A 27,460-nucleotide genomic window follows, 5' to 3' on the forward strand; every position below is an offset into this window, starting at 1 on the left:
ACAGCCTAACCTAATGCAGCTAGGAATAGAGACTGTAGCCCAGGTATAGGGAATGATTTAAACCTTTAAATCATATTGTCATATTGTGGCTTGAACCTTGATAATGATAATATCAGGAACTAATACTAATAATGAAACCGATTATTCTTTTTTCTTTTTAATAACAGCTTTATTGAGCTACAATTCACATACTATACAATTCACCCACCTGATATGTACAATTTAGTGATTTTTAGTATTTTCACATTTGTGTAACCATCACTACAATCTAATTTGAAAATATTTTCATCACCTCAGGAAAGAACTCTGAACCTATTAGCAGTCACTCCCCATCCCCCTTCCCTTCCCCCACTGGTTCTTCAGGCCTAGGCAATGACTAAACTGCGCTCTCTCTAAGGATTTGCTAAATATCTGAGCAGTTGATGTAAATTCAGTCATACCCTATGTGGTCTTTTGTGACTGGCTTCTTTCCCTCAGCAGGAACTGATTTTTAATAATAGTGAGCACAGATAGTTCAGTGTTTTTATCATAAGCTAAGCAGTTTACATTAATTCGTTGAAATAGTACCTTGTGAAGTAGATACTCTTATTACCTCCATTTACAGATAAATTGAAGGCACAGACAAGTTTAAGTAACTTGCCAAATGTCACTGAGGTAGAAAGCAACTGAGCCAGGCTTCAAATCAAACCTGTATTAATGATTACCCAATGTTGCCTCCCAAATTGTAGCTCTTGGCTGGGCGCAGTGGCTCACGCGTGTAATCCTAGCACTTTCGGAGGCCAAGGCAGGTGGATCACCTGAGGTCAGGAGTTTGAGACCAGCCTGACCAACATGGTGAATCCCCGGCTCTACTAAAAATACAAAAATTAGCCAGGTGTGGTGGTGCGCATCTGTAATTCCAGCTACTCGGGAGGCTGAGGCAGGAGAATCACTTGAATCCGGGAGGCGGAGGTTGCAGTGATCTGAGGTCACGCCATTGCACTCCAGCCTCGTTGACAAGAGTGAAACTCTGTCTCAAAAAAAAAGAAAAAGAAAAAAAATTGTAGCTCCTGACGAGAGGTTAGAGGTTAGAAGGATAAAAACTATATTTATTCATTGTCAAACATTTTAGTGTCCAAAAGATTCAAAGCATTGCCCAGCCATTTACTAGGTTAGAAAATGAAATTGCCTCTTTTAAATTATGTGTCTTCATTCTCCTTTTAATTCTAGGATGGCCCAGCTACTGTTCTCACTTCTGTGAAGAAGAAAGTGAAGAATGTGGGGATTTTCCTAAAGGTAGGAAGAAGATAGATAAGTAGTATAGGAAGTTTAGGATATAAAGAAGTTAAATAATATTGGCTAAAATAATTAAAATTTCATTTTTTGATTATGACTTTTTCCATAGAATGAAGATGAGGAAGAAGAGGAGGAGGAGAAAGATGAGGCAGAGGACCTTTTGGGAAGAGGTTCTCGGGCAGCATTACTTACAGAAAGAACAAGAGTAAGTTTACTATTTTAAATTACATGGATCTCGGCTGTCATATGGCTCATGTGTTGTGATAAATTGGATTTTCCATTCACCAGAATGAAATGACTGCAGAAGAGAAGCGAAGAGCACATCAGAAAGAACTAGCGGCTCAACTCAATGAAGAAGCAAAGAGGCGATTGACTGAACAAAAGGGAGAACAGCAGATTCAGAAGTAAGAGTTTTCACTGAGCAGTGAGATCATCTGAGGGTTCTGTGGGACTGCAGAAATTTCTCAGTTGTTTTTTATCCCACTCCAGAGCTCGCAAGTCTAATGTGTCCTATAAAAACCCATCTCTGATGCCTAAGGAACCACATATTCGGGAAATGAAGATCTACATCGATAAGAAATATGAGACTGTAATAATGCCCGTGTTTGGCATTGCAACACCGTTTCACATTGCCACAATCAAGGTACTGACATTCAGTGCATCAGGTTTCATCCAAACTGTTGCTTAAAATAGTAATTGTATTTGCCATAAATAATCTGCATTCATCATGTCTCCCACTTTTGACTCCTTCAGACTCTGTTCAGGTTACTGACATCCCTCTTGTCTTGTCATTCTCCTTCCTCTTTCAGTTTTTTTCACTTAGTAGAAAGCTAAACTAGTCTAGAAACATAATTTGCCTATCTTTCTTTCAACTTCGTTTAATCATTGTTTAACTTTTAGTTGTATTCATGGTACAAGGTACTTTGAGAATTCAGAGATTTTTTTGGGAAAAGGATACTTCGTTATTAAAAAGATAAATTATGTAAATTTATTAGATTTAGATTAAGGTTAAGAGCGGTCGATTTGTAACTCCTAACTTAATTTTAGCATCTCTGTAACTACTAATCTCTAGGAAAGAAATCTGTTTACTTTTTATGCTTTTCCTTTGAACAGAATATAAGTATGTCCGTGGAAGGAGATTATACTTACTTGCGAATCAACTTTTATTGCCCAGGCAGTGCTCTGGGCAGGAATGAAGGCAACATCTTTCCTAACCCTGAAGCGACTTTTGTCAAGGAAATGTGAGTCCCCAAGAAAAGTCATACCCAGATTCATCTTGTCTGGAGTGGTACTCAGAAACATTTCATTGTCTGTGCTACATTTTCCCTACCTAGTAAATGTCAAAGCCTTCCTCATTGGTACTTGTTTTGGATCGCCTTCTTGACTTTGTACTATTTTCAGGATGGATCCCAATTTAGAATCTTCTTGAAGATACTATATATTTACTAAACATATTTTGAGCCTGGGTAATATAGTGAGACCTTGTCTCTACTGAAAAATAATTAACCAGGGGTGGTGGTGGGCGCCCGTCACCCAGCTACTGTGGAGGCTGAGGTGGGAGGATTCCTTGAGCCTGGGAGGTTGAGGCTGCAGTGAGCCCTGATCTTGCCTGTACTCCATCCAGCCTGAGCGACAGAACGAGACCTTGTCTCAAAAAAAAAAAAATTATGAAAATAAGTGTTAAAAGTAATAAACATATATTGCAGTAGAATCTTCAAATAAGAAAACTGGTGCCACATTGGATTCTATGATTTCATGGTGTGAAATGGGATAATTTGGGGATGTTATACCAGATTTGAAAAATGAAAAAAGGAATGGGCATGCATGGTGGCTCACGCCTGTAATCCCAGCACTTTGGGAGGCAGAGGCAGGCAGATTACATGAGGCCAGGAGTTCAAGACCAGCCTGGTCAACATGGCAAAACCCTGTATCTGCTAAAAATACAAAAACTAGCCGGGCATGGTGGTGTGTACCTGTAATCCCAGGTACTTGGAAGGCTGAGGTGGGAGGATGGCTTGAACCCAGGAGGCGAAGGTTGCAGTGAGCTAAGATTGGGCCACTGCACTCCAGCCTGGGTGACAGAGGCAGACCCTGTCTCAAAAAAAAAAAAAAAAAAAAAGCAGAGATTAAGCTGCTTATGAGATAAAGTAAATCAGTACAATTTCCCTGGCCTGAAAAAGAAATGTCTATAAATGCTGTTGCTTTTCTGTAGTACATACCGAGCATCAAATATTAAGGCACCCGGAGAACAGACAGTACCAGCCTTGAACCTTCAGAATGCTTTCCGAATTATTAAAGAAGTACAGAAACGTTATAAAACTCGAGAAGCTGAAGAGAAAGAGAAGGAGGTGAGCCCTGAACACAGGCAAAACATTATTACACAAAGAAGGACATGTATTTTTTGGAGACTTGTAAGGATATGTGACAATTCACATTAATTTTCTTCTTGCTTAGGGCATTGTAAAACAAGACTCACTGGTGATCAATCTAAACCGGAGTAATCCGAAACTGAAAGATCTATACATTCGCCCAAATATTGCCCAAAAGAGGATGCAAGGCTCACTGGAGGCCCATGTCAATGGTATGGATGATCTCTCCTGTACCTAGGCTTTCTCTTCAGGGCACATTTGTTAGGAATGACAGATCAGATAATAAAGTATGACAAAGAGCCATCCGCCGGTTAGCTCAGTTGGTTAAAGCATGGTGCTAATAAAGTATGACAAGGAAATGCTGGGAGGAATCTACTTACACTGCTGTGTGGCCAGAAGGAAAGGAAAGCTCTATACAGTTGTTGGTGTTTCCTCTGACCCTGTGCAAATCAGCCAGAAGAGTTGCAGTGCCTTTTGGCCTAACTTAATTATACCGCTTGACATTTCTTCATTCTTTTCCCCAGGCTTCCGCTTCACATCTGTTCGAGGAGACAAAGTGGATATTTTGTACAATAATATTAAGCATGCTTTGTTCCAGCCCTGTGATGGAGAAATGATTATTGTCTTGCACTTTCACCTCAAGGTATACCTTTCTACTTAACTAGCTGTGAGCTCTTGGGCAAGACACTTCATTTCTCTCAGCTTCTTTCCTATAAAATAGTGATGAAAGGGCTGGGCGCGGTGGCTCATGCCCACAATCCCAGCACTTTGGGAGGCCGAGGTGGGTGGATCACCTGAGGTCGGGAGTTCAACACCAGCCTGACCAACATGGTGAAACCCCGTCTCTACTAAAAATACAAAAATTAGCCAGGCGTAGTGGCCAGCACCTGTAATCCCAGCTACTTGAGAGGCCGAGGCAGGAAAATCGCTTGAACCTGGGAGGCAGAAGTTGCAGTGAGCCGAGATCGCGCCATTGTACTCCAGCCTGGGCGACAGCATGTGAAAAACAAAAAAGTGATGAAAAAATCACCTCTCACTTAAGAACATTTAAGAGGATTAAATAAAATAATGCCTCTAAAGGCCACAAGGCCTGGCATCTAGAAGGGGCTCATAAGCATGTTTGTTCCTTTGGTGTGTTATATGGTGGCCAGCAAATGTTTTATACGAGATCTCCAGATTTCTCTTTCTAAAATAAAGTTTTGCTTTAGATAAGATTTGTTACCAACATGATTTCCAAAGTTCCTGTAATAAGTAGGAGCACAGCACTTTTTCAAATGTACACTGTTTCCATTCCCAAGCATCATTATTTATGATGACACCAGGGGTGGTTTAATTATTTTTGCATGCATGCTGTGGAGGCCCAAGTTTGGATCACTGCCATTTCCATCACAGATACCTTTGTGTTTCTGACTTCTGTGTTCTTTCTGTTTTATGCTGACAGAATGCCATCATGTTTGGGAAGAAGCGGCACACGGATGTGCAGTTCTACACAGAAGTGGGAGAGATAACCACGGACTTGGGGAAACATCAGCATATGCATGACCGAGATGACCTCTATGCTGAGCAGGTTTGTGAAATTTAGTATTGTATTTGCAGGATAGTGAGGGAGGATGAGGCCAAATCCAAGCTCAGGGATTGTATTTTATAAACAAACTGGGCTGGCGTGGTGACTCGCGCCTATAATCCCAGCACTTTGGGAGGCCAACATGGGCAGATCACCTGAGGGTCAGGAGTTCGAGACCAGCCTGGCCAATGTGGTGAAACCCTGTCTGTACTAAAAATACATAAATTAGCTGGGCGTGGTGGGTGGTAGTAGTCCCAGCTAGTCGGGAGGCTAAGGCAGGATAATCACTTGAACCCAAGAGGCAGAGGTTGCAGTGAGCTGAGATAGCGCCACTGCACTCCAGCCTGGGCGACAGAGTGAGACTCCATCTCAATAAATAAATAGCCAGGTGCAGTGGCTCACGCCTATAATCCCAACAATTTGGGAGGCCAACACAGGCAGATCACGAGGTCAGGAGATCAAGACCATCCTGGCTAACACGGTGAAACGCTGTCTCTACTAAAAATACAAAAAAATTAGCCGGATGTAGTGGCGGGCTCCTGTAGTCCCAGCTACTCGGGAGGCTGAGGCGGGAGAATGGCATGAACCTGGGAGGCAGAGGTTGTGGGCCAAGATCGCGCCACCGCACTCCAGCCTGGGCGACTAGCAAGACTCCGTCTCCAAAAATAAATAAATAAATAAATAAACAACCCTGAATCTGTTTGTGCAGAGCAACTCAAGTATCTGCTGAGATAGGGTATTACAATAGTTTAGGCTTAGGTTGCAGACTCAGCTTGACAGGTAATGACATGGTGACCTTAAATAAGGTGTATGTACATGTTAGTTTTATAGTTATGAGAATGAAGGACAACGAAAGCACTTCAGGGATGATCTGTGCAGCAAACCACCATGGCACACGTTTACCTGTGTAACAAACCTGCACATCCTGCCCATGTACTCCTGAACTTAAAAGTTGGAATTTTTATTTTAAAGCACAAAAGCACTTCAGACTTTTTGAGGGGAGGTACTGTTAACAAATGTGATGGCTGTATTTGATATTTTTTTCTTCTACAGATGGAACGAGAAATGAGGCACAAACTGAAAACAGCCTTTAAAAATTTCATTGAGAAAGTAGAGGCTCTAACTAAGGAGGAACTGGAATTTGAAGTGCCTTTTAGGGACTTGGGGTAACGTATCTTATTTTTGGCTTGAAGTTTCACTGGTCTGTCTTTTGGTACAATAAATTATTCTTCCTTTAATAATAATTTAACATATCATATCCTTTTTTCCTATGACTAATAATCTTTGAGACATCCATTTTTTCTTGAAAATGTTTAAGGGTTTAGGTGAGTGGCTAACTCTTAAGAGGCTTCCTCTGGATGAGTCTCCAGTGAGTATGCTGGAGCTGTTTGGAATGGGGAGAGGGAAGAAGTTTGTCTGTTGTGGTAGGAGCAGTCTCTCTCGTGATGAGCTCAGTCTTAAAAGTTTCTCTCTTCCAGATTTAACGGAGCTCCCTATAGGAGTACCTGCCTCCTTCAGCCCACTAGTAGTGCGCTGGTAAATGCTACGGAATGGGTGAGTGTTTCTTACCCTCTTTTAGTAAGAAAATTGTTAGAGAAAATAAAGAAGGATAGGTATTTTTTATCCTAATTATTGTGATTTTCATTTTTGATATTTACTTAGACTTAAAACTCATTGAACAAATGTTACTTTTAAAGTCTCTTTAGGGCAGGCATGATGGCTCACACCTGTAATCCCAGCACAATTAGAGGCCAAGGTGGGAGGAACACTTGAGGCCAGGAACTCAAGACCAGTCTGGGCAACATAGCAAGAACCTATCTCTCTTTTTTTTATTTTTTATTTTTTAAGATAATGTCTTTTTAAATAGTTTATTTTAAATGGTTCCTTCACATAGTTTCCTTGAGTTTATTCTCCTTGAGGGATGATTTTTGTATCTTGCAGATCCTTTTTCTGTGGCTTCTTAGTATGTTGTACTGCCTCAGTCTTTCAAAAAAAAACCCAAAAAACAGCTTAAGTTATCTTTTATGTAGTGATTTAGATCATGAAAGTTATTTGAAATATTATTGCTTTGGGGGAAATACTTATATGCTAATGATTCAGTTTCTCCCTGACAGCCACCTTTTGTGGTGACATTGGATGAGGTAGAGCTGATCCACTTTGAGCGGGTCCAGTTTCACCTGAAGAACTTTGATATGGTAATCGTCTACAAGGACTACAGCAAGAAAGTGACCATGATCAACGCCATTCCTGTAGCCTCTCTTGACCCCATCAAGGAATGGTTGAAGTAAGTAAATCTGCCATCAGTCTCCCATTTAGCCCATGAACCCTGTATTATAGAATTTGAATGTGGTATGTTGTGCATAAAATCTACTGATATACTTAAAGTGAGACTGCCTTTTGGTTGTTACAGACCAGGACTTGAAAACTTGAGATCTATTAGATAACGGAGCTGTTCACTTTTTCTTGAATTCACAACAATAGCTTGTGCATACTTAACACAAAGAAAATCAAAATCTAAGATCTTTTTTGTTTTCAGTGTTGCCCAGGCTGGTCTCAAACTCCTGGGCTCAAGCGATCCTCCCACGTCGGTCTCCCAACGTACTAGGATTACAGGCACAAACCACTGCACCCAGTCAATGTAGAGCATATTTACAATAGCTTTTGAAGCATCCTTTTCTGCTCTTCACCCATTATCTTTATATTTTCTACATATTTTGTAGTGGTGGTGGTGGTGGTGGTGGTGGTTGTTTGAGACAGGGTCTCACTGTGTTGCCCAGGCTCAAGTGTAGTGGTGCAGTCACAGCTCACTGCAGCCTCAAACTCTTGGATTCAGGCAACCTTCCTGCATCAGCATCCCAAGTAGCTGGGACTACAGGCATGTGCTACCACACCCAGCTAATTTTTTTTTACTAGAGATGAGGTTATTCTAGGATGCAGTCAAGTTAGTTGGATTCTGTTTGATCTTTCAAGGCTTGTTCTCAAATGTCTATTAGTGTGGATTTAGAACAGCCTTTAAAAGTTTCACTCAAAAACTTCCAAGTAATTAGCCTTACTACGAGGCAATACTCTTCAGAGTCTGCCTGATGCCCTGTGGATTGTGAGATCTCTCTGCTGAAGCTGGTGGAAAGGTGGTGGAAATAAATCCACTGGAACACGATTTATTTCTAGTTCTGTGTGAGATTGGGAGTTGTCTGGCCTACTGCTTTCCAGTGCTTCTTTATGCAGTTCCAGTTTTCTCATGAATGTGTAGATCATCCCTCCACCAAAGACTTGAGGGGACCCCTCTGCAGATCTCTGGAGCTTTCTCTCTGGGAAACTCTTCCTTCCTGTACTCTTCTCCACAAATTCTAGCTGTCCCAGCCTTCCCAAATCCTACTTTGTCTCAGTTCCTGGAGACCATCAGGTTCTGGTTGGATTCTCCCTCCCTGCATAGCAGACTAGGAATTGCCTCTAGACAGAAAACTGGGGCAAATGTTCAATTAACCCTTGTTGTTTCCTTCTTTCAGGGATTATGGTCTCGTGCTGCTTTTTATCCAATGTCTGAAAACTGTTGTTTCATATTTTGTTTTGTAGTTGTTTAAGGTGGGAAAGTAAATCTAGTCATTGTTACTCCATCATGGCTGGAAGCAGAAGTTGCCGTGTATATTGTCTAAAGTGGATTTATGCCAGTGGTTCTCAGGCAGATTTTATGGTTGTTTGTTTTTATCCTTACTATTGTCATTTCTTTGATTTTTTTCTTCTTACTCACTCTTAACTGATTCAGCCCTCCTCAACAGAAGTGAGAAAGAGAAAGTCATTTGAGCATTGTCTAAATACAGGGCACTTTAGGTACTGGGAAAAAAAATTTGTTCCTACCTTCATACAGATTTTGCATCAAATAAACAACACATAGGAAAGCAGTGGAAGGTTGAAGAGGAAAGGCTAGGGCCATTGAAAATTGTCCCTGTTTCTTTCTTTTTTTTTTTTTTTTATTATTATTATATATTTTTTTGAGACAGAGTCTCACTCTGTTGCCCAGGCTGGAGTGCAGTGGCACGATCTCGGCTCACTGCAACCTCCACCTCCCAGGTTCAAGCGATTCTCCTGCTTCAGCCTCCCAAGTAGCTGGGACTACAGGCGCGTGCTACCATGCCTGGCTAATTTTTTGTATTTTTAGTAGGACGGGGTTTCACCGTGTTAGCCAAGATGGTCTCGATCTCCTGACCTTGTGATCCGCCTGCCTTGGCCTCCCAAAGTGCTGGGATTACAGGCGTGAGCCACCGCACCTGGCTGAAAATTGTCCCTATTTCTTAACTACAGTAGTGAAAAACAGAATCGCAGAAGTGGTTATGAGTTAAGACTACTTAGAAATAAGAATGGAATCAGTGACAGAGAGGGAAAAGCATGGGTGAATAGGAGAGAAGACTAAGTGAAGAAGAGGGAAATTGGTGTTTAAGGAAGAAAATGGGAGAGGATGAGCTCAGACTCAGGTGAAGGAGAAAGCTTGTTTCAGTTGGAATGTTTGTCTGTTGTGAGGGCTAGTGCTCTAGGAGATCAAATAGCAGCCATTGGGACATAATCTGGTGGCATAGTGCAAAGAATATCTGCTCCCAGGCAGGGCGCGGTGGCTCACACCTGTAATCCCAGCACTTTGGGAGGCTGAGGCAGGTTATTCACCTGAAGTCAGGAGTTCTAGACCAGCCTGACCAACATGGCAAAACCCTGTCTCTACTAAAAATATAAAAATTAGCCAGGCATGGTGGCATGCGCCTGTAATCCCAGGTACTCGGGAGGCTGAGGCAGGGGAATCACTTGAACCTAGGAGGCAGAGGTTGCAGTGAGCGAAGATTGTGCCACTGCACTCCAGCCTGGGCAACAGAGCAAGACTCTGTCTCAAAAAAAGGAGAAAGAATATATGGAAAATACAGAAGATTGATTTGACTTTGTCATGTCATTTCTCTTAGTTCCTGCGACCTGAAATACACAGAAGGAGTACAGTCCCTCAACTGGACTAAAATCATGAAGACCATTGTTGATGACCCTGAGGGCTTCTTCGAACAAGGTGGCTGGTCTTTCCTGGAGCCTGAGGGTGAGGTGCGTGAGTGTGGGGTTTCTTTTCTGGTACACAGTGTTGCCCGCTATCATTTGGTCAGTTAGAATGGAATATGAGTAGTACATAAGGGACTAGGCCATCTGGGAGAAGCGCTAAACACCACTTGATATTATTGTTTCTTCAAATTGATAAATTGATTGGGCAGTGGTAACTAACTCCTGACAAGATTTCTTGGAAATTACAAAAACTTTTCCTCAATGAGTTTCTTAGCATTTAGGGAAAAATCCTTCAGGGCATTTTGCAAAAATTATTTTTTAAAAAATGATCCACTTTACGTTTGTGTGATACGTAAATACAGAAAGTCTTTCTGTTGTTAATTTCCCTGGGTGAGGAAGGCTAACGTGAATTTTTCAGAAATGGAATAATACATAATAATAGTAAAATAATTGCACCTGACCACTAATTTTAAACAAGTCATTTTATCTCTTGATCCCTCAGATTTTTTTGCTCTTGTTTTCTTCATGTAAATACTGGTATACTATGTGGGCTGAATTAATTCATTAAGTTAATAAGGTAAATGTCAAAAAAAAATCAGTATTATGCTCTAACTCACCAGGGGAGTGATGCTGAAGAAGGGGATTCAGAGTCTGAAATTGAAGATGAGACTTTTAATCCTTCAGAAGATGACTATGAAGAGGAAGAGGAGGACAGTGATGAAGATTATTCATCAGAAGCAGAAGAGTCAGGTTAGTCTTACAGAGCAAAGTTCGTCCTGGCTTCCTAATATAATGTCATTTCTGAAAACTACTTTTTTTAGGCTAAGAACTCTGTCGTTCCATTCTGTTCCCGCATGATGACTAAAGCTTAATTAATTTTCTTCCAGACTATTCTAAGGAGTCATTGGGTAGTGAAGAAGAGAGTGGAAAGGATTGGGATGAACTGGAGGAAGAAGCCCGAAAAGGTTTTTACAAATGTGTTGTTTTTTATTCATTTGTCTACGCACAAATTTCTAACACATTTCAATATTTTGAGGTGTTAGTATTGATGGCGTAATGAAAGTAACAAAAGAACACTATAAAAGTGCTTTGGAGCCACAGATACAACTTCATTGACTGAAGGAGAAAATGAGGTGTGGAATGTGTCCATACTCTCCAGTGGGCAGTGCTCTGCCAAACTGGATGCTGTTTTCATCTGCGCAAGCCCCCGTCTTTCCTATAGCCATGATAGCCACATATTCATGTAATACTCAAGAATTAGCCTACTCAGTTTCCAAACCTAAATCCTATAATACTTTAATTTTCTAGGCTTCTTCCAGGTTAGGCATGTCTTTATAATGCTAATCTAGTTACTCTGAAGCCAAACCCCAAACAAACGTTTTAAAGCTTAAAAGGAAATAAATATTAACTGCTGTGTTCCAAGCATTGGGAATAGGTACTTTTCATAGGTTACCTTATTTAACCCTTAAATAATTCTCCCTTTTGTAAATAAACCAAGGTTCAGAAAGTACTTGCCCAATATTAAAACTTGGGTCTGATTCCAAAGTGTATTCTCTGTACTATCTCATGCTATCCAGTAATATTAGGTACCTAAAGCTTACCTATTGCTAACTAATAATGCCCCTTCTATTTAGCGGACCGAGAAAGTCGTTACGAGGAAGAAGAAGAACAAAGTCGAAGTATGAGCCGGAAGAGGAAGGCATCTGTGCACAGTTCGGGCCGTGGCTCTAACCGTGGTTCCAGACACAGCTCTGCACCCCCCAAGAAAAAGAGGAAGTAACTTCTGAACTTTGGCCCTGAGCTCCATTCTTCCTCCAGCCAACCCCTGAAAATTTTACATGACATAGAAACTGTATTTTTCCTTTCGTTTTCATTTGAAGTTTTGCCATTTGTGTTTATGGGTTTAGGGGGCCATTTGTGTGGACCAATCTACTCGGGGAATTCCAGGCCCACCAGGACACGTGCCAATGGCCCCATTCAGATGGCAAGGGAGGAGGTGTTCTTGAAGACAGGAGGAGGCTCCCGCTGTTAATAAATATTGTTTCATTCTTCTCTCTTCCTGTCACCTTCTGCCAGGACATTGATGGCTTCTGACATCTTATTATTTGGTGTCTCAAAGCTGTATTTCCAAGACAGTGGTACAAGGTGACCCTTAATTACCCGTATCATGGGTCTTGACCAGCACATTCAATCCTCCAACCTACCCTACTGCCATGACCTTCCTCACATCCCTAAGTTTTATCTTTGCAATACTCAAGGTTCTCGGAAATTTGCTAATGGTTGTGATAAACCATACAACTTGAGCCAGTGAGGCAGATTGGGCTGGTGCCTTCGTCTGAGTTTTCCTGCTTTCCTGCCTCATGCAGATTCTGAGGTATATCTGCTGCCTTGGAAGACATAAGAAGCAGTGATACTCCCTGGCTCGGTTATTTTCTCCATACAATGCACATATGGTACAATGATAGAAGGCAAAATTGCCACTGTCTTCTTTTTTTTCTCATATATCTAAGGAAGATATATCAGGCTGTGCCTCATGTACCGCTTCTAGTGAAATGTAGAGGAAGGCTCAAAGGAGTCAACATTTAGATCTGGAAGGGACAAGTCATGCCTTGGGCCTAGAATACCCTGATGAGAAAAGAGAAGAGGAAGGGAGGCCATATCTACAACACAGCCTCTCAGCACTGCTGCTCCTTATTTTAACTTTGTCTTGCATTGTCCTGTATTTATCACAGTTTCTGTTGAACAGCTTTTCAAGTATTTGGGGAGTTTATCTTGCCATCCTCCCCTTCTGGTTCTCTGCACCCACCTGTCCCACTGCAGTTCCTTCCGTGCTCTGTGACTTTAAGAGAAGAAGGGGGGAGGGGTCCCGGATTTTATGTTTGTTTGTTTTTTCTCCTTAGCAGTAGGACTTGATATTTTCAATTTTGGAAGAACTAAAAGATGAATAAACTGGGTTTTTTTTGTTGTTGTTTGTTTTTGTAAATTCACCTGTGACCGTTCATTTTCAGTTCTTGAAAGCAAGCCTGCTTCCTGCCTGGTAAAGTGCTAAGGCACTGGAGAAAAATGCCTTTAGCTAGCTAGTTTTACTCATCATTCTAAACTTTCATCATTAGATGGAGAGACACTAGCCATCACAGTAAACCAAATTCATGTTATAGCAAGCTAACTTTATAAGAGACTTTTTACTGTGGTTCCCTCAGAGACTTTGAGATTGGAATAGCACTTGTTCCTTCATGAAAACAAATCTTCAGTCATCTCCTTGTAAATAGCATGGAGGACAGCAGCTGCTTGAAGGGAAACCTTCAGCCTTCCTATTGGGGTAGCCAGATCTTCAGGGCTAACAACTGTTGGGAAAGGGAAAAAACCAGCAGCAGCATCACTCAGTTGAACACTTTGATACTTGGTATTTGTCAGGTTAGGTACTGGGGATGCTAAATGAATGAAATTACTAACCCATTTCATAAGAGGACTCAGTCTAGTGAAGGAGAAAGGAAAATGGTATAGTGTATAGGTGCTATATAATAAATGGAAGCACAAGTTGCTTTGGGGACATAAAGAGGCATCTGCACCAGAATGGACAAATTGGAAAGGATTTCTGGAGAAATCACCAGAAAAGTCTTAAGTGGATTTTCCCTGTGCACATACAAATGGCATGGAGGTCAGGAAGAACATAGCATGTTTAGGAATGGGGATAGGAGTGAGTTGGAAAATAGCCCACAAAGATAACGTCACTTGCCTTATGCCAGGCACTACCCTAAGCCCCTTTCTTAATCTTAATCCCTTATTTAAGTGCTTCCTTAATCTTCACAACTCTGTTAGAGACTGCTGTTATTCCCGTTTTATAGATGAGGAAAAAGACTAAGGATCACAGTTGGAAAGATACTAGAGGAATATAATTAGAATCTTATCTAACATTTGAACTTTGTAAACCTTAGGGTCTGAGGAGTATTCCTCAAAAAATGTTTATAATGATCAGTAAGAATAATTTTATACCATGATTCATTAAACAATACATAAAACATGTTTCACAAAACAATATGTGCTATGTACTCTTAATTCCTGTTTTCTTTTTTTTTTTTTTTTTTTTTTGAGACAGAGTCTTGTTCTGTCACCCAGGCTGGAGTGCGGTGACTTGATCTCAGCTCACTGCAACCTCCGCCTCCCGGGTTCAAGCAATTCTGCCTCATCCTTCCGAGTAGCTGGGATTACAGGTGTCCGCCGCCATGCCTGGCTAATTTTTTTTGTATTTTTAGTAGAGATGGGGTTTCACCATATTGGCCAGGCTGGTCTCGAACTCCTGACCTCAGGTGATCCGCCCATCTCGGCATCCCAAAGTGCTGGGATTACAGGCATGAGCCACCTCGCCTGGCCTTTAATTCCTGTTTTCTTTCCCACAGTTTTGGTTTGCATTTTTCAAATTTCCTTGTGATTTACTAATTCAGTTTCACATCCACTAATGGGGTGTGTGTCTGGAAGTTTGAAAAACATTGATCTAGTGGATAATCTTAAGTGTCTGAAGGTCCTAGCAGATAAGATAGGTGACATCCCAGCTATGTAAGGTAATGGGAACAGTGAAGACTGGACAGCGCAGTCCCAACTAAAGGTACTCAAATACAAATGTTTTTAAAACATGCTGATCTATAGCAAACTGTAAAAGGATTTAAGAAGAAGGCAGTGATCAAATGTATTATGTATTTACTATAGTAGATGGAAATGGGGTGGAAGAAACCGGTGGCAGGAAGACCAGTTTAGAAATTATATGGCCGGGCGCGGTGGCTCACGCCTGTAATCCCAGCACTTTGGGAGGCTGAGTGGAGGGCGAATCACATGAGGTTGGGAGTTCGAGACCAGCCTGACCAACATGAAGAAACCCCATCTCTACTAAAAATACAAAATTAGCTGGGCGTAGTGGTTCATGCCTGTAATCCCAGCTACTAGGGAGGCTGAGGCAGGAAAATCGCTTGATTAAGATTAAGAAAGAGGCAGAGGTTGTGGTGAGCTGAGATCGGTCCATTGCACTCCAGCCTGGGCAACAAGAGCAAGACTCCATCTCAAAAAAAAAAAAAAGAAAGAAATTATAGTAATTATATTTAAGGAGGCCGGGCGCAGTGGTTTATGCCTGTAATGCCAACACTTTGGGAAGCAAAAGAGGGTGGATTGCTTGAGTCCAAGAGTTCGAGACCAGCCTGGGCAACATGGTGAAAGCCCGTCTCTACTAAAAATACAAAAATTAGCTGGCGTGGTGGCAGGTGCCTGTAGTCCCAGCTACCCAGGAGGTTGAGGCAGGAGAATCGCTTTAACTTGGGAGGTGGAGGTTGCAGTGAGCCGAGATCACACCACTGCACTCCAGCCTGGGCAACAGAGAGAGACTCTGTCTCAAAAAAAAAAAAAAATTGTAGTAAGGAGAGCATAGTCAATTCACAAGTAGAATGGATAAGACTTAATGACCAGTGAATGTGAGGAAAGAGGAGACAGTTAATGTCTTTTTAAGAGACAAGATGGGCCAGGTGCAGTGGCTCACACCTGCAATCCCAGCACTTTGGGAGGCCAAGGCAAGCAGATCACTTGAGGTCAGGAGTTCGAGACCAGTCTGGCCAACATGGTAAAACACGGTCTCTACTAAAAATACAAAAATTAGCCAGGCATGGTGGCACACCATGGAAGCTGAGGCAGGAAGCTGAGGCAGGAGAACAGCTGGAAACTGGGAGGCAGAGGTTGCAGTGAGCTGAGATCACACCACTGCACTCCAGCCTGGGCGACAGAATGAGGCTCCATCTCAAAAAAAAAAAAAAAAAAAAAAGACTGGATGCATGATAACATAAAGAATGGGCATCAGCTGCCTATACGAAAATGCTCGAGAGGTCCAAAATTCTGATGTATAAATTTGAAATGAAAATAACTTGTCTTTTTAAAAATCTCCTTTTCAAACATTGTAGATTCAAAATCAATTCTAGTTGTAATCAGGTATATGGGGGTTAAAATACACAACTGACTACTTTAATGTTGGATCCAGAAATAAATACAGTTGTAGGGATAAGATTTCAATCCACTTTGTGTCTTATCAACTTCATAGTAATAATTATGTATTGAAGATAAAATATATTCACTATTAGGATGATTTTCTTGGAAATAATTAGAACTGAAAAAAAAATGACTCACTGTCTAGCTCTTGCTCTAGAACATCTCTTCCTGACTCCAGGATCTGCCACAGTTGAAGATATGCATATCCCACCTCTTCACATTCTTTCTTTTCTTCATCCAGAGGATCACTTACCACTGTAAACTTTAAACTAAAAAGAAATTGCATTTAATTCAGCACTGTTGATACTCTTAATGCTTCAAAAATAAAATAAGGATAAAAGTAATCATAAACAATACAACGTCTTCTCTGAATCACTTTTCCCTTGCCTCCATTTTACAAAATGACAATAAGCAAAAAAGTCAGGAATTGGTATAATTTAAGCAGTAACAGTCCTTTTAGAAGAGGGAACATCATGGGATGTGCCCATGAGTTCAAGACCAGCCTGGGTAACATAGGAACACCCCGTCTCTACAAAAAAAATAAAAAATTAGCCGGGCATGGTGGCACACACCTATAGTCCCAGCTACTTGGAAGGCTGAGGTGAGATCACTTGAGCCCAGGAGGTCGAGGATGCAGTGAGCTGTGATCATGCCACTGCACTTCAACCTGGGTGACAGAGCGAGACCCAGTCTCTAAAAGAAAAAAGAAAAAGAAACCCTGTACTGATTAAGCAGTCACTCCCCATTCTCCTTCCCTAGCTCCTGAACCACTAATCTACTTTCTATCTCTCTGGATTTGCCTATTCTTGATTTTTCATATTTTTATTAATTTTTAAAAGCAAATATTGGTAGCTAATACAGAGTGCCAGGAATAGGACTAAAAATTCAAGCTCTTAAAAGCACAGCTAAATATGATTAAACTGAAACAAAGGAATTACTTTAAAGGGATCCATTCTCAGCCCATTAGGCAATATTCATTTGTAACTATGTCATGTCATTATTGAGAACTTCAACAATGCAAAGTGATAATGCTGACTCCCTCATCCCAATTTGCATAGGAAAGGGATGATAACTAGCATTACAATGTGCCGGGCACAACACCAAGTGCTTTATGTAAACTATATTATCTCAATTTTATTCTCACAAGAGCCTTCGAATTAAGTAATATCAAAAAGATCAAAGAGCTAGTAAGTCAAAGAGTCTGGAATGAAAACAAGGTTGGTCTGATGACAAAGCCCGCTCTGTCTGCTAGACCATACTGGCAAAAAGAAAGCCAAAGGTAACACCAATCGAATCTAAAATTGAGTAGAAAATGATTATCACTGTAAGGGAGTAAAGGAAGAGAGAGTTCTGGAAATGCTGGGAAAAAAAAGTGAAAGCTAAATTTAACATTAGCACAGAAAGGAAAGAACCAAATCACTTTCCATTTCCAAAAGTTCTCTGTAAGCTTACATCTGTTTAAGCCCACAGTGATGCTGAAGTCAGAGTCACTGTTTATTTCATCTGGCTCCTTTTTCAGTTCTTTCTATGACTAACCAAAGACAAAGTAAAAGCAGATGAAACAAAAGTATTGGGCCTTTCAAAAAGTAATTAAAACACCAGGTCGGGCACAGTGGCTCATGCCTATAATCCCAGCACTTTGGGAGGCAGGGCAGGAGGACTGCTTCAGCCCGGGAGCTGAAAGACCAGCTGGGCAACATAGTGAGATCCTGTCTCTAAAACAAACAAACAAAAAAATTAAAAATAAGATAAAACACCAGCCCCATATTATTTCTTATGCACACACATGCACAGGCGGTATGGATAACAGATTTCAAAAACAAAAACCATATGCCTATTTAAATTTGAATTTCAGCTAAACAACAAATAACTTTTTTTTTTTCCTTAGAGGCAGAGTCTTGCTTTGTCACCCAGGTTGGAGTGCAGTGGCACAATCTTAGCTCACTGCAACCTCCGCCCCCCAAATTCAAATGATTCTCATGTCTCAGCCTCCTGAGTAGCTAGAATTACCGGCATGTGCCACCATGCCTAGCTGATTTTTTTGTGTTTTTAGTAGAGATGGGGTTTCACCATGTCGGCCAGGCTGGTCTCAAACTCCTGGCCTCAAGTGATCTGCCCGCCTCAGCCTCCCAAAGTGCTGGCATTACAGATGTGAGCCACCGCACCCGACCAAATAATTTTTTTTAGGATAAGTATGTCCCACATTTTATCTGGAAACTCCGAAAGGAGGTCTTCTTCAGATTATTGGAATAATAAGGACAACCAGCTTTCCTAAAACTTTAAAGGAGATCTAAAATTTACTTAGTTATGTCAACATCAAAAAATTCCTGTTGACCAGGTGTGGTCACTCACGCCTGTAATCCCAACACTTTGGGAGCTGAGGCAGAAGGATCACCTGAGGTTGGGATCAGCCTGGCCAACATGGCGAAACCCTGTCTCTAAAAATACAAAAATTGGCCAGGCAAGTGGCGTGCACCTGTCATCCCAGCTACCTGGGAGGCTGAGGCAGAAGAATCGCTTGAACCCAGGAGGTGAAGGTTGCAGTGAGCCAAGATTGTACCACTGCACTCCAGCCTGGACAACAGAGTGAGACTCTGTCTCAAAAAAAAAAAGAATGTCAACTTTTTGTTATTCCATTTGGGCATTGTCAATATTCAAGTAAACTGCTGCTACAAAAAAAGGGCCCATCAGGCTGGCATGGGTGAGAAATGAACTAAACCTATAAGATTATGGGCTGGACACGGTGGCTCACGCCTGTAATCCCAGCACTCTGGGAGGCCGAGAAGGGCAGATCGCTTGAGCGCAGGAGTTCAAGACCAGACATGAGCAACACAGCAAAACCCTATCTCTACTATAAACACAAAAAATTAGCCAGGCATGGTGGCACATGCCTATAACCCTAGCTACTTGGGAGGCAGAGGCACAAGAATCCCTTGAGCCTGGGGAGGCGGAGGTTGCAGTGAGCCAAGGTCGCACCACTGCACTCTAGCCTGGACGACAGAGTGAGACCCTGTCTCGAAAATAAATAAATAAATAAATAAATAAATAAATAACCTATAAGATTAGGTAATGGATTAGGTAGTCACAAACATAAATTATACTCAAGTACATAGGAAATTCATTAAGAGTAAATTAACTCAAAAAAGTTATTAAAATATTCAGCATCAGCGCAAAACCAAACTCAAACTTTTGAATTTCTGTCTCAATATCTCCTTTGTTTCAAAGTGGAAAGCAGATGCTTACTGTCCTTGATCAGGATCTTGTCCATTCAGCATGTCGAACAGAAACCGCCTTCGGCCTTGCTGCTCCTGTGGGTCCAGGTCTATTACTGTATTAAGGGTAAGAGAAAAAAGCAAAGAATCATATACTGTTGCAGTGTGAGCCCCAAGACTTTCATTAGTGGTATTCATGGTAGTTTTCATAAAAAGATTAGACTCCTTGCCTGGATCTAGAATAACATGGACCAACTGCTTTGAAAATCATTTGTGTGTGTGTGTGACAGATTCTTACTGTGTCAGGCTAGAGTGCAGTGGCGTGATCTTGGTTCACCACAGTCTCCATCTCCCAAGTTCAAGCGATTCTCCTGCCTCAGCCTCCCGAGTAGTTGGGATTACAGGTGCACCCCACCATGCCCGGCTAATTTTTGTATTTTTAGTAGAGACAGGGTTTCGCCACGTTGGCCAGGCTGGTCTCCAACTTCTGACCTCAAGTAATCTGCCCGCCTTGGCTTCCCAAAGTGCTGGGATTACAGGCATGAGCCACTGCACCCAGGCTCCTTCGAAATTCTGAATGAAAAAGATTTCCACACTTGAATCAAATATGAGGGTAGGAAAAAAAGATTTCATGCACGACTTTCTCAAATTTTCACTTGTGATATGCCCTTTCTTTAAAAACTACTGAAAATATGATCCATTAAAATAAGAAAATAAATTAGAGGATAACCAGGAGATAAGAAATCTGGTATAGGAGAGAATTTGATCATATTCTCCATGAGCAGCAGTAATAATGAAACAGTGGGCTAGAGCAGAACAAGAGGATGGAGAGAGGTCTTCAGGAAAAAAATGGATGAGTAGATAATTTGACAGGTTTGATTATTTCAAAATTTGGGAAGACTGTTGAAGGACATGAAAATAATTACAATATGTATAATGAAAATAAGGCAAATGAAAAATTGCTGCAAAAAATACGTGTAAAGAAATATAATCATTGCATACTACTTGGTTCTACAAGAATTAATATTTACATATGCATAATAACAGAACCAATTTAAATGGATTTAAATAAAAATTATGATACAATTATGATGGGAAGGAAAGGGACATGAGTGTAGTGCAAAAGAGCTAACTTTGAAGGTCCGAGATAGGAAGTCTAAAGCCGATGAATCAGGAGATTGCAATAGAAATGTTACTCAGAAGCCAGGAATGGTGGCTCACGCCTGTAATTCCAGCTACTCAGGAGGCTGAGGCAGGAGAATCATTTGAGTCCAGGAGTTTGAAACCAGCCTGAACAACATGTTCAGACTCCATCTCAAAAAAAAAATAAAACAGGAAAAGAGGAAGAACAAAAATCAATACTCAGAAATATGATGGAGGTAAATAACAGAAGAAATGGCTGAGATAGGATGGGCTTGGTGGCTCACACCTATAATCCCAGCACTTTGGGAGGCCAAGGCAGGCAGATCACTTGAGGTCAGGAGTTTGAGACCAGCCTGGCCAAAATGGTGAAACCCCGCCTCTACTAAAAACACAAAAAACTAACCAGGCATGGTGGCACACACCTGCAATCCCAGCTACTTGGGAGGCTGAGGCACGTGAATCGCTTGAATCTGGGAGTCAGAGGTGGCAGTGAGCCAAGATCACACTGCTGCATTCTAGCCTGGGCAACAGAGCGAGACTCCACCTCAAAAAGTAAAAATAAATATAGCTGAAATGTGGGAAGTGGTGGATTGAGGAAGGGTGGGAACAGGGGAAGTGATCTGTGAAGAGCTGGAACAAAGGCCTGCTTCATGTAAAATGTTTAGCCCCATTCGATGTTTTTAAACCACATGCACACAACACTTCGAACAATAAAATAATAAAGTGAAATGGCTGGATTCACCCCACAAAAATCCAGAGTAATTCTGACCCTCAGTCTCAATGTTCATCAGACTTCCTCACCCCAGTAACCACACAGGATGCCTCACCCTTGCTAAAGTGAAAGTGGATTTCTTCTCCTGCCCTAGGCTTCCTTAGGGACACTGGAGTCTCTGTCTCCGACAAGGGTAGGTCGTAGAATTTGTACTCCACGTACACCTGTTTTATGTTCTCATCAGACATCACTTCTGCCTCTGGGTAGAAGGCCAGGGAGACAATTTCAATGCACATCTTCTCTGAATCCTGATAAGGAAAATGTTTATTTAGTTCCTAAAGGTTAGTGAGGCTCCAAGTGCTTATACGCCATCCAATTAACCCATTACGGTACTCTCTAGAAATCAACCATAGGTATAATCTATCTACTATATTATTCCCTGAGAATCCTTTTATAGGTAAAACTGGCATCAAAAGACAACTTGACTTAATTGCCATAGTTAATCGATAGGAAATTTGTAAAGAGAACCCAGCTCTTCTCTCTCATAGTCCAGTGGATCATTTCTCCAGGACAGCCTTTCTCAGTCATCTCCACATATAGAAAGAATAAAAAAAAATGTCTGATTCGGAGCCGGGGGGAGGGTGGATGATGGGAGGTTGCTTGGTGGGAACAATGTGCGTTGCTCCAGGCTTCACCACAGTGGAATATATCAATGCAGCAAAATTGTGCTTGTACCCGATGATTATATACAAATAAATAAATTTCTAAACAGCTATTTTTCAACTTTTTTTTTTTTTGAGACAGAGTCTTGCTTTGTTGCCCAGGCTGGAGGGCAGTTGTGTGATCATGGTTCACTGCAGCTTTGACATCCTGAGCTCAAGCAGTCTTCCCACCTTAGTCACCCAAGTAGCTAGGACCACAGGTACACCACCACATAGGGACAATTATTTTTATTTTTTTAATAGAGACATGGTCTTGCTATGTTGCCCACGATGGTCTAGAACTCCTGGACTCAAGCAATCCGTCCATCTCAGCCTCCCAAAGTGGCTGAGATGAGAGGCATGAACCACTGCAACTGGCCACAATGTTCTTAATGAAAACCAAGCTAGTATTTTCCTGACGTTAGGACCTAAAAGACCTCCTGACTGATACTGGAGATTCAGTAGCTGCTTCAGCCACTATAGCAAAGAGCTGCCCAGGGCTTCCCGTGCCCACTCAAGTGCATGCCACTGAGGAGGCCACCAGACCACCGTGCCCTCCCACAGGAACTCCAGTCTTTTCTTTTTTTTTTTTTTGAGACAGTGTCTCCCTCTGTCGCCCAGGCTGGAGTGCAGTGGCGCGATCTCGGCTCACTGCAAGCTCTTCTTCCTGGGTTCACGCCATTCTCCTGCCTCAGCCTCCCAAGTAGCTGGGACTACAGGCACCCGCCACCACGCCCGGCTAATTTTTTGTATTTTTAGTAGAGACGGGGTTTAGTTAGCCAGGATGGTCTCGATCTCCTGACCTCGTGATCCACCCGCCTCGGCCTCCCAAAGTGCTGGGATTACAGTCGTGAGCCACTGCGCCCGGCCAGGAACTCCAATATTTTCAATCCCACTTCAGAGTCGCTGCCATCACCCTGTCCTTTCTTTTCATTGTCCCTGTGTCCATGTTGGCATCAGGGATACCAGGAGGAAGTTTCCAGAAGTACACCAAGGCCAACAGAAGTCTCCTCCTTCCACAGTGTGGCAGGCAAGTCAGTATCGTGACACCAGTAATGAGTCAATCCAGGATGGTTCCCTACCAGCCATAGCGCTCTCCCCTCTATCTGTGAGTGCCCTCCTGTATGCTTCTTTTCACTAGCTGGCCAGGCCAATGCCCTTACTTCTCCAAAGACCGGCTCTTACCCCATCTTTTCTTCTCTTAGAAAGCAAGTGGAGCTCCTGTGCCTGCCCCTAAGAAATTCAGCAGGCAAGATCTCTCAATGATTCTGCATCAGAATCATCTGGGGTGCTTCTTAAAAATGAAGATATTTGGCGGGGTGCAGTGGCTCACACCTGTAATACCAGCATTTTGGGAGGCCGAGGCGGGCAGATGACCCGAGGTCAGGAGTTCGAAACCAGCCTGGCCAACATGGTGAAACCCCATCTCTATTAAAAATACAAAAATTAGCCAGGCATGGTGGCTCATGCCTGTAATCCCAGCTACTCGGGAGGCTGACATGAGAATCACTTGAACCGAGGAGGTGGAGGTTGCAGTGCCACTGCACTCCAGCCTGGGCAACAGAGTGAGACTGGGTCTCAAAAAACAAACAAACAAACAAACAAAAAAACGATATTTGACATTTTTCTCTTAATAACCCTCCCATAACATCCAACTCTCCCACACATCAAGAAAACTATTGACTATACAGTGTTTTCAAAAATCTGGTTTTTTTTGACACTTTGATGAGTCAGATTAGCGGCTTTCACTAGCTTTTTAAAAAAGAAACAATAGGATAGGATAGACAGGATAAGACACTATCTAGTGGGATAGGAGAATGCATGGCAAATGTTAATAGTAAGCCTGGTTTCTTGAAACTTTGTTCTTTTATAAGAGTATTGGATACTGCAGAAATGTATTTCTCATAGTGATTACTATAAAAAATGTATAAAAGCCTCTGTGTTATATCAGACTGTCTAGAGTGGCTCCTGGGAATCTGTATTTATTTATTTAGAGATGGAGTCTAGCACTGTCGTCCAGGCTGGAGTGCAACGGTGCAATCTCAGCTCACTGCAACCTCTGCCTCCCAGGTTCAAGCGATTCTCCTGCCCCAGCCTCCTGAGTAGCTGGGACTACAGGCATGTGCCACCATGCCCGACTAATTTTTATATTTTCAGTAGAGACGGGGTTTCACCATGTTGCCCAGGCTGGTCTCGAACTCCTGGCCTCAAGTGATCCACCCACCTCAGCCTCCCAAAGTGTTGGGACTACAGGTGTGAGCCATTGCGCCCGGCCCGATTAAAGTCTCTACCGAGTATCTAGTGCCTGGCACAATGCCTGGCATAATGTCTGGCACACAGTATACACTCAGTAAAACTGTATTAAATATTCCCTTGAGCAAGCCTTTCTCCCTAGACTTCACTGTCCTCCTTTGAAAGGGGGTGGGGGGATAATAATATACATGTGTGCAAGAGAAACTAATTTTCTTTTGATTTCCCACTCCTCAAGTAAATCAAACTCTTTCCTACCTCAGGGCCTTTACACTTACCAATTCCTTTGCCTGAGATGAGTACAGTCTACCCAGTACATGGGTAGCTCTTCCCTTCTCATTCTTCAGATTTCAGTTCAAACGTCCCCTCCTCAGAGAAATCTTTCCTCAACACCTATCCTAGTTCAACCCCTCGCATTGCTATTATATCACCCTATTTATTTCCTTCATAATACTTAGAATTTCAGAGCTATCTGCTTTACTTATTTTATCACTGATGTACATATTTTCCCTCAGTAGTATGTAAGATTCAAGAGAGAAGAGACCAAGTCTGTCTTATCCACCATTTTGTGCCCACAGAGCCCAGCAGTTATTAAAACAGGCACTTCATAATTACTTGAAGGAAAGAATAACTCATAAGGCTGCTGTGAAGCCCGAGAGAGTCATGAATATCAAGCACTTGGCACACAGTATGAAATCTCAATCATTACCCATTAGAGTTCTGTCTAAACGAAAGGTCAGGTATTATTTTAATGCAATATCGATCAGCAGTTAAGATGAAAGAACTATAAAAAGCTAAATATATCAACATGGATAGAACCCCAAAACATTATTGATTGAAAAATACATGTTTCATAACATTACCAAAAAAGAAGAAAAAAGAGTAAAACTAAATAAACATTACATAGCACCTTCCTGTACATCTAAAATTCTTTTTCTTTTTTTTTCTTTTTGAGACCGAGTTTCGCTCTGTCACCAGGCTGGAGTGCAGGGGAACCATCTCGGCTCACTGCAACCTCCGACTCCTTGGTTCAAACCATTCTCCTTTCTCCGCCTTTCCAGTAGCCAGGATTACAAGCACGTGCCACCACGCCCCGCTAATTTTTGTATTTTTAGTAGAGACGGGGTTTCACCATGTTGGCCAGGATGGACTCGATCTCCTGACCTCATGATCAGCCCATCTCGGCCTCCCAAAGTGCTAGAATTACAGGCGTGAGCCACCACACCTGCCTAGTTAAAAAAAAAAAAAAAACAACAATTTTTTTGAGATAGAGTCTTGCTCTGTCACCCAGGCTGGAGTGCAGTGGTGCAATCTTGGCTCACAGCAACCTCCACCTCCTGGGCTCAAGCGATTCTCCTGCCTCAACCTCCTGAGTAGCTGGGATTACAGGAACCCGCCATCACGCCTGGCTAATTTTTGTATTTTTGTAGACAGGGTTTCACCATGTTGGCCAGGCTTGTCTCGAACTCCTGACCTCAGGTGATCCGCCCAGCTCGGCCTCCCGAAGTGCTGGGATTACAGGCACCTGCCATCACGCCTGGCTAATTTTTGTATTTTTGTAGACAGGGTTTCACCATGTTGGCCAGCCTTGTCGCGAACTCCTGAGCTCAGGTGATCCGCCCGCCTCGATCTCCCAAAGTGCTGGGATTACAGGCGTGAGCCACCACACCCAGCAAATTTTTTAAACTTGCTAATAATCCTGGGACAATAATCAGAAGTCCATATTCATGCAGACTACATCAAGTTTATTCTGGTAACAATGGTGAAATGGGAGGATGAATAAGATTAAAATTTGATCCAAGTATACACAGATGTTTTATTCATTCATATTAGGTTGGACTATACAGAACTGACAATTGTCAACCATTTTTTATCTATGAGTTTGACAATATATGGTTCAATCTAATATTTTTTGTTGGATTCAGAATACTTTCTTTACATGAGCTAATTCCATTATGTAATTTTATTGGGGCTGAACAGCAAAGAAAGTATGCAATTAGTAATATTAACCACTGAAATATATATCAACTCATTTGAACTTGCTGGCAGAAACCCTGCAAGGATTAGTGCCAGATAACACCCTTTGGCTTATTAGCTCAGATGTGCCACCTAATTTGGCTGGGGGGCAGGGCTGCTAAAACTTACTACCTGGCATACATAAGGGTCAGGAAATTCCTGACACCTGAAATTAACACGATAAGAGAAAAAATTTTGAGGTTCTCGATATTCACTATTGCTAAAGAAACAGTAATCTGGGACCATAGAGCAAATGAAAATGATTGCTCCCTCCTCATTAGTAACTGTTAATAAGAGGGAGGCCAGGAGCGGTGGCTCACGCCTGTAATCCTGGCACTTTGGGAGGCCGAGGCGGGCAGATCACGAGGTCAGGAGATTGAGACCATCCTGGCTAACACGGTGAAACCCCATCTCTACTAAAAATACAAAAAATTAGCCAGGCATGGTGGCGTGCGCCTGTAGTCCCAGCTACTCGGGAGGGTGAGACAGGAGAATTGCTTGAACCTGGGGGGCGGAGGTTGCAGTGAGCCGATATCGCGCCACTGCGCTCTAGCCTCGGTGACAGAGCAAGACTAGGTCTCAAAACAAAAAAATTAGCTGGACGTGACAGCGTGTGTCTGTAGTCCCAGCTACTTGGGAAGCTGAGGCAGGAGAGTCGCTTGAACCTGGGAGGCGGAGGTTGCAGTTAGCCAAGATAGTGCCACTGCACTCCAGCCTGGGTGACAGAGCGAGACTCAAAAAAAAAAAAAAAGCTTAACCTAGGCCGGGCGCAGTGGCTCATACCTGTAAATTCCAGCACTTTGGGAGGCCGAGGTGGGTGGATCACCTGAGGTCAGGAGTTTGAGACCAGCCTGGCCAACATAGTGAAACTCCGTCTCTACTAAAAATACAAAAATTAGCTGGTTGTGGTGACACACACCTGTGGTCCCAGCTACTCGGGAGCCTGTGGCAGGAGAATCTCTTGAACCTGGGAGGCAAAGGTTGCAGTAAGCCGAGATTGCGCCACTGAACGCACTCCAGCCTGGGCAACAGAACAAGACTGTATCTCAAAAAAAAAAAAAAAAAGCTTAACATTGAGAACTCCAGTAGGTCAGAGAAATGAGACTACTATTATCATCACACTCATCCTCACTATCACTTAGGGCTTAATTTGTCTCAGGCACTGTATT

General features: G+C 42.2%; 2 protein-coding genes across 3 annotated transcripts in view; one reads left to right on the forward strand and one right to left on the reverse strand.

The window, feature by feature from the left end:
- Positions 1 to 13,219, forward strand: part of SUPT16H (SPT16 homolog, facilitates chromatin remodeling subunit) — a 33,212-nt gene extending 19,993 nt beyond the window's left edge. Inside the window, exons 11-26 of the mRNA XM_019009496.4 lie at positions 1,210 to 1,275; positions 1,385 to 1,480; positions 1,564 to 1,679; positions 1,765 to 1,918; positions 2,389 to 2,516; positions 3,488 to 3,623; positions 3,730 to 3,856; positions 4,169 to 4,287; positions 5,086 to 5,211; positions 6,262 to 6,374; positions 6,687 to 6,762; positions 7,323 to 7,492; positions 10,152 to 10,281; positions 10,857 to 10,986; positions 11,124 to 11,201; positions 11,871 to 13,219. Coding sequence (XP_018865041.1) covers positions 1,210 to 1,275; positions 1,385 to 1,480; positions 1,564 to 1,679; positions 1,765 to 1,918; positions 2,389 to 2,516; positions 3,488 to 3,623; positions 3,730 to 3,856; positions 4,169 to 4,287; positions 5,086 to 5,211; positions 6,262 to 6,374; positions 6,687 to 6,762; positions 7,323 to 7,492; positions 10,152 to 10,281; positions 10,857 to 10,986; positions 11,124 to 11,201; positions 11,871 to 12,016 — 1,911 coding nt within the window. The 3' untranslated portion in view covers positions 12,017 to 13,219. The remainder of the gene's footprint in view (positions 1 to 1,209; positions 1,276 to 1,384; positions 1,481 to 1,563; positions 1,680 to 1,764; positions 1,919 to 2,388; positions 2,517 to 3,487; positions 3,624 to 3,729; positions 3,857 to 4,168; positions 4,288 to 5,085; positions 5,212 to 6,261; positions 6,375 to 6,686; positions 6,763 to 7,322; positions 7,493 to 10,151; positions 10,282 to 10,856; positions 10,987 to 11,123; positions 11,202 to 11,870) is intronic.
- Positions 13,220 to 13,382: 163 nt separating this feature from the next.
- The window catches only part of RPGRIP1 (RPGR interacting protein 1), a 63,278-nt gene continuing 49,200 nt past the window's right edge, over positions 13,383 to 27,460 (reverse strand). For both annotated transcript variants that reach the window (XM_063698260.1, XM_055362392.2), the window contains 4 exons: positions 21,440 to 21,632; positions 19,501 to 19,585; positions 16,396 to 16,526; positions 13,383 to 13,580 (listed from right to left, as the gene is read on the reverse strand). In XM_063698260.1, the coding sequence (XP_063554330.1) occupies positions 13,468 to 13,580; positions 16,396 to 16,526; positions 19,501 to 19,585; positions 21,440 to 21,632 (522 nt within the window). In that variant the 3' untranslated portion in view covers positions 13,383 to 13,467. The remainder of the gene's footprint in view (positions 13,581 to 16,395; positions 16,527 to 19,500; positions 19,586 to 21,439; positions 21,633 to 27,460) is intronic.

Source organism: Gorilla gorilla, chromosome 15, assembly GCF_029281585.2.
Source record: "Gorilla gorilla gorilla isolate KB3781 chromosome 15, NHGRI_mGorGor1-v2.1_pri, whole genome shotgun sequence".
Taxonomy (NCBI): domain Eukaryota; kingdom Metazoa; phylum Chordata; class Mammalia; order Primates; family Hominidae; genus Gorilla; species Gorilla gorilla.